Genomic DNA, 6,000 nt, shown 5'->3' on the forward strand with positions numbered 1-6,000 from the left:
TTTTTTTATTAGCAAATAAAAATATCACGTGTGGGCACATTCACATCTCAGACAGCTCTGCAGCCTGTGCCTTTCCCCATTATCCCTTAGCGCACACAGCTTCCGTTGCAGCCAGGGATTCTGAGAAATGACATGCAAATGAGCACACAGTGTCACCTTTTTGTTAGTAGGAAAGGGACTGCTTACAGATCACACGGCGCCTGCCGGCGTGTGAAGCGCGCGTCGGGGAGTTAAGAGAACTGAAGATTTCACCCCGACCAGGCTGATCAGAGGAAATCAATACGGCATTATACATGAGTAGGATGAGCAGTCTTCAGGAAGATGCTAACCAAGACAATGCGTCTTCCCCAGAGAGGCGCAGAAAAACACGGAGGGGAATTTGCAGCTATTTGTTGTCTTTGGAGCGAAGAATTCTCACTTATTTCAGCAACCAAAAAAAAAGAGAGCAGATCACAAACTGAAAAGCGGGATGAGCTGTTCCATTCATTGTAATCATTCACACCCTGTAGTAACCATTTATTTTATGTAGAGCTACAGTGTTTGTACAAGTTATCAGGCATGTGTCTCTTTCCCATAGGGCAGGAGTGGCCAACTCCAGTCCTCAAGGGCCACCAACAGGTCAGGTTTTGGGGATATCTCTGCTTCAGCACAGGTGACTCAATCAGTGGCTCACCTATGCTGAAGCATGGATATCCCGAAAACCTGACCTGTTGGTGGCCCTCGAGGACTGGATTTGGCCCACTCCTGCTATAGAGCTTTCAATCTAATACGGGGGTTTCAAACTCAGTCCTCGAGGGCCACCAACAGGCCAGCTTTTCTGGATGTCCCTGCTTCAGCACAAGTGGCTCACCTCTGCTGAAGCAGGGATATCCATCAAACCTGGCCTGTTGGTGGCCCTTGAGGACTGCGTTTGAGACCCCCTGATCTAATGTTGGTTCGGGAGATAGCGTGACTTGTCTGCGCTCACGCGGAGCTGGACTGGAAGCACATCGTTCCTGTTTGTGAAGCAGCGCTGGTAGCAGATAAAACCATATTTACTGAGCAATCTTCTGCCACCAGACAACTTGCTCCCCATTGCCTTAAAGAGGCTTAAGGTGTCTCCCAGCACCTGCAGCTGCGTTATGGCAGAAGACGGCTTGGTAAATATGGCCTATAGTCTATTTGACCTGCTCGCCCATTCCTCTTTATTGCCATAGGGCCCTGCAGTGCATTGCAAGCCTCTGGCAGTGTAGGGGTTAAAGGGCAGCTGTTTCCCCCCCCTTTTTTACCGTGCCAGGCAATGCTCTGTGCCACTTGATGGTAAATACCGTCAGCATCTTTATTTCAACCACCCTAAATGGCATCCAGTCCTCGAACGTCTTGCGAGGTGGGGATATTGCCGCGGATGACAGCTGCTTGATTTTGTCAGTCTCCCGCGCACACGGGGTCAGGAAAGGGAAATAAAGCGGTGTGTTTGTTGAAGAGATGACGCGTTCTGCCCGACTCTGGATTCAGGGGCCCGGAGCTGTGAGCCGATGTTGAGAGATTAAAGACAGGGTCTGTGTCTGAGCAGCTGGGTAAGTTTAAATGCTGCTGCTTCATGTATGTTATAACACTGGTTTGCAGTCACAGGCCAAGGAATGTTATCAGATGAAAGCTTCTACCCTACAGTGTCACTACCCCAATGGTTACTTACCTGGCTGTCGCTAAACCTATTTTAACCACTATTTTAACCACTTTGATGCCAGCAGCGCCTGCAGCAGATAACCTCCCCCCTCCCCCCCTCCCCCTCCCCCCCTCCCCCCCCTCCCTCCCTCGCCCCCCTCCCCCCCCTCCCTCCCTCGCCCCCTTCCCCCCCCCTCCCTCCCCCCTCCCCCCCCTCCCCCCCCTCCCCCCCCCACCTCCCCCCCCCACCTCCCTCCCCCCACCTCCCCCCCCCCCCACCTCCCTCCCCCCTCACCCCCCCCCCTCCCCACCTCCCTCACCCCCCCACCTCCCTCCCCCTCACCCCCCCCCTCCCCCCCCTCCCCCTCACCCCCCTCCCCCCCCTCCCCCCCCCCCTCCCTCCCTCCCTCGCCCCCCTCCCCCCCTCCCCCCCCCTCCCCTCCCTCCCCCCCCTCCCCCCCCCTCCCTCCCCCCTCCCCCCCCTCCCCCCCCCCCCTCCCCCCCCTCCCTCCCCCCTCCCCTCCCCCTCCCTCCCCCCCCCCTCCCCCCCCCTCCCCCCCGTAGGTCCCTCTTACAGGTTTGTGTAAATACCACAAAGGGGCAGATTCATCAGGTTCCGGTTCGGCTTAGACTCCTAATCAATTAGATTGTAAGCTCTTCGGGTCAGGGAGTCCTTTTCCAAAGTGTCACTTTTATGTCTGAAAGCGTTTCTTCCCATTATGTGTTATTGCCGCTTTAGATTGCCGCAAAGATTGCCGCTTTAAAACGCTTACAGCTTCGTCTCTAGTTATAAGGAAAACAAATGTGTGTGTCTTTCTACGACTCAGAAAACCTATATATATATATATATTTTCGCTGTGCTATGTTCATCCGTTGGAGAAAGCTTAAAGGATAGCGATATCGCCAGATAGTGATCGAGATCAGCACGGGAAGTTGTCATGGCGAAAGCAGAAGCCTTGTACTGTATCTGTCACGGTCTCAGAGCGCAGGAGAGGGGGGTTCAGGCGCTGCACACCCGCAATAACTAATCGGAACTTTGACGTAACCAAGTTGTGAAAGCTCCCGTCCCAGAGGGGGCCGCGTGTGTGCGCTCTTGTCATTGTAAAATGTAAACCATTCAGAAGGAATAAACTCTCCTCTCTTTTTCAGAACCTGTTGGCGAATCGCGGATAATTCCCAGATCCAGGGATCGCAGGAAGGAAGATGAGAGGAGGAGGAACTGACCTCATTACATTTTTTTTCTTTGTGGATTCGTAAGGGAGACAAGGAGATACGGCGGTGTTGGTGTTTATCTGTGCGTGTGTTTAGGTGGAGGAGTGAGACGTGAAGATGATGCGTAAATTGCGCTTAACCCGAATCGAGACAAAAACTTAAAGGATCAATCCATGCCGTCTTTTTTCCCCTTTATTGTTTTTTTTTTAGATAGGATTGAAGAAGGGGGTTTCTGGAGCTGAACCCCGTTAATTTAAGCCCCGGGGACCCCCTGCTTCTAGAGACGCTTGCCTCCAAAAAGGGTGCAGGTATCTCAGCAAAGGTTAACGCTCCCATGTCACATGGGTCAACGGGAAGCCACACCGGATGACGTCTCGGCTTCCTATTGGCCCACAGGGTGCTGGAGCTCTGAATATCCGCCATAATTTTAACCCTGGAGTGGCTACCGGCACATACGGAGGTATGTATCTCCGGAAGCAGGGGGTCCTCGGAGCTGAAAGGAATGGGGTTCAGATCCGGAGACACCCTGCTTCAATACTCTATAAGAATTAAAGAAAAAGAAAAAAAAAACCCGGCATGGATTGACTCTTTAACTAGTCAGACATACCCAGCCGCTCACATGACCGATCCAGCCGCTCACAATGCATTTCTGAACGCTCGAAATGTGCAACTTTTACTTTGAAAATTACCCACAAGAGAATCTGTGACATCTCCGATGAAGACTGAATGCATAACCTTTCCATTCACAAAGCTGTTCATTCCTTATTAAAGCATGCTATGATTTAGGTTGGTCATGTGAGTGTGTGTGTATATATAGCAGTGCTGAAGCAGGGATATCCTGGAAACCCGACCTGTTGGTTGCTTTTGAGGACTAAGGTTGGGCAGCCCTGGAATATAAGATGCCCAAGTGTTTTTTTTAACCCTCTGCTTTGAGAACCCTGGCGTGCCCATATTTTAGGTTCGACCCATCAGCCTGCAGTTAGTTTACATGAGCAGAGTATTCAGTGGTTGCCCTGAAAACACAGCTTATTTAGGTCCCCTGCAGATAGAATTGAAAACCAATGATCTGATGGCATTGTCCACAGCGTGCGACTTCTGTCAGTCTCAGCGTTACTACCAAATCCGTCCAGGTTGTAGAGTGATCAAATTCCTGGCCCCAGATCAAGAGAACAGAGTCAGCTAGTGCTGGCTTTTAAATTAGACTGAGGATGGGGAATCATCAGAATATCAGCAAGGTGCACCCATTAGTGCTCTGTCACCTTCTGTGTCCTGGGGCTTTTTCTGCTTCTAGATTAGAAGTTTAACGGCAATGTTGTGCACCTCCGGCAACCAAGGAGTTAACAGGACCATTTAGGAATCTCATAAACTCTTAAAAAAAGGGAGTTAGGTAAGAAACGAATGATGCAACTTGCAGATGGCAGGCTTTTTATTCTGTGTGATGGGACCCCATTATATATGTTTGAGGGATATTGTGAGCTTTGTGTATTAATTAGTTCATGAATTGACACATTACAGATATGTTTAAAAGTGCATTGCACTTACAGCGCTGATTCTGCATCAGTATTGTCCTTTTGTGGCATGCACACACCGCACAAACAAGTTCTTAATTGCACTGTGTATTTTGTACAAAAAAACCCCAGAATAAAACCAGACATTGCAAGAACCCTGACTGTCTGTTTACTGAAGTGGGGACCTCAGGCAAAGTATGTGGGAGACGGGAATTACTGCACGAGTGTGCCACAGAATGGTTCCTTCATACCTGTGAGTGTACCTGCATTTCAGAGTTAAGGTTGGAGATTCCCAAAGGTCCATTGTGGGTTCACGCACGCGATCCATCATCTGCCATTCAAGTCAACGAACCTTAGTGGATCTCCTCTAAGAGAAGTCACCTGTGTGTGTGCAGTGTGCAGGTTAAACTGGTCCAAGCTGTGTTAAGGTTGTGTAGACATTTCACTTAGCACCTCATCCTATGTGAAAAGGGCCAGCTTCAGTGATTTCAAAACCTCAGCTGGCTAAAGCTGTTGTTGGACTCCCTTCCATATGAAAAATTAAGCTTTATCCACTTCAGGGTTTTTTTTTTAAATCCTTAACTTAATTTAAAAACCAGCACTGGCTGGAATTGTTCTTTTGATCTGGGGCTGGGTAGCTAAGCAATAGGAACCAACACGTTGATGCACAGCAGTATAATAACCGTTTGCAATGTCAGTGTTGCAATAGATTATGCCCTAGTTCTAAAGTAAATCACCACGGAAGTCCTGTTTCAACCGCGGCGGAAAAAAACGCTTATCACAATCACATCAATGTTTCTTCCAAGCAGAAAACTTCAGGAGGATTTAACAAGGACGTCTGATACGCCATCGAGATGAAGTCGTCTTGTACATTGCAATCCTTTCCGAAATTTTTTTAACCCAGTCGTTGCCCTAAAAAGGTTGTCCGGGCAAGAAAGGCGATAGCTGCGTAATTAGAGGAGAGCCACGCACGTCCTGCACTGTAATTCCCACATTAATCTTCGCCTCTCGCGCTTCGTCATAAGCACCCACACGGGAAATAAGTGAAGCGCTTAATTACAGAGCAGCCGCCACTCTACCGCCCCGCTATTGATTTGGGTTTGTTGACTCCGTTCTAGGATTCCACACACAGTGCTCGGGCTGCAGGTCCGAAATAAGCTGTGCTGCCTCCTTCCAGGGTTACGGGGGGATCCAGGAGAAGACCCCTGCAGTGCGGGTGTAAAAACCACCTTTAAGGTGTGGAGTGGAACAGAAAAGCATCGTGCTACAGAACAACGAAGCCCTCTCCTTATGCAGAAGTTGCAAATGCAGCCACACCTATTTCCCCCCTCCCTCTACCCCCCCCCCCTAATTAAATTGCACTTTTCTTTCCGTTTTTAGCTCTGGAATAATATCAGCGGTAAAAAATAAACCTTTTCTGGGACTTAAACATGCGTTCGACCTCGGCCCTTGTCAGTCAGGCTGCTTTTTTCTGCTGTTGTTACATGCACCCCTAAGCTGTTCCTTACCAAATTCTACTCTGCCCCCAGCCAGGTGCCTCGCATCCAATGAGCTCCCAACTAGGAATCGATATGTTACCAGGACCATATCTCCAGGGATCAGTTTGTCAATAGCTCCCAAGATCAATGCAATTATT

At 49.6% G+C, this 6,000-nt stretch overlaps 1 protein-coding gene across 1 annotated transcript in view; it reads left to right on the top strand.

The window, feature by feature from the left end:
- The window catches only part of CHCHD6 (coiled-coil-helix-coiled-coil-helix domain containing 6), a 123,143-nt gene extending 118,624 nt beyond the window's left edge, over positions 1 to 4,519 (top strand). The window contains exon 9 of the mRNA XM_075574581.1: positions 2,794 to 4,519. Within this exon, the coding sequence (XP_075430696.1) occupies positions 2,794 to 2,817 (24 nt within the window). The 3' untranslated portion in view covers positions 2,818 to 4,519. The remainder of the gene's footprint in view (positions 1 to 2,793) is intronic.
- Positions 4,520 to 6,000: the final 1,481 nt, after the last annotated feature.

The sequence above is a fragment of the Ascaphus truei genome, chromosome 17, assembly GCF_040206685.1.
Source record: "Ascaphus truei isolate aAscTru1 chromosome 17, aAscTru1.hap1, whole genome shotgun sequence".
In the NCBI taxonomy this organism is placed as follows: Eukaryota; Metazoa; Chordata; class Amphibia; order Anura; family Ascaphidae; genus Ascaphus; species Ascaphus truei.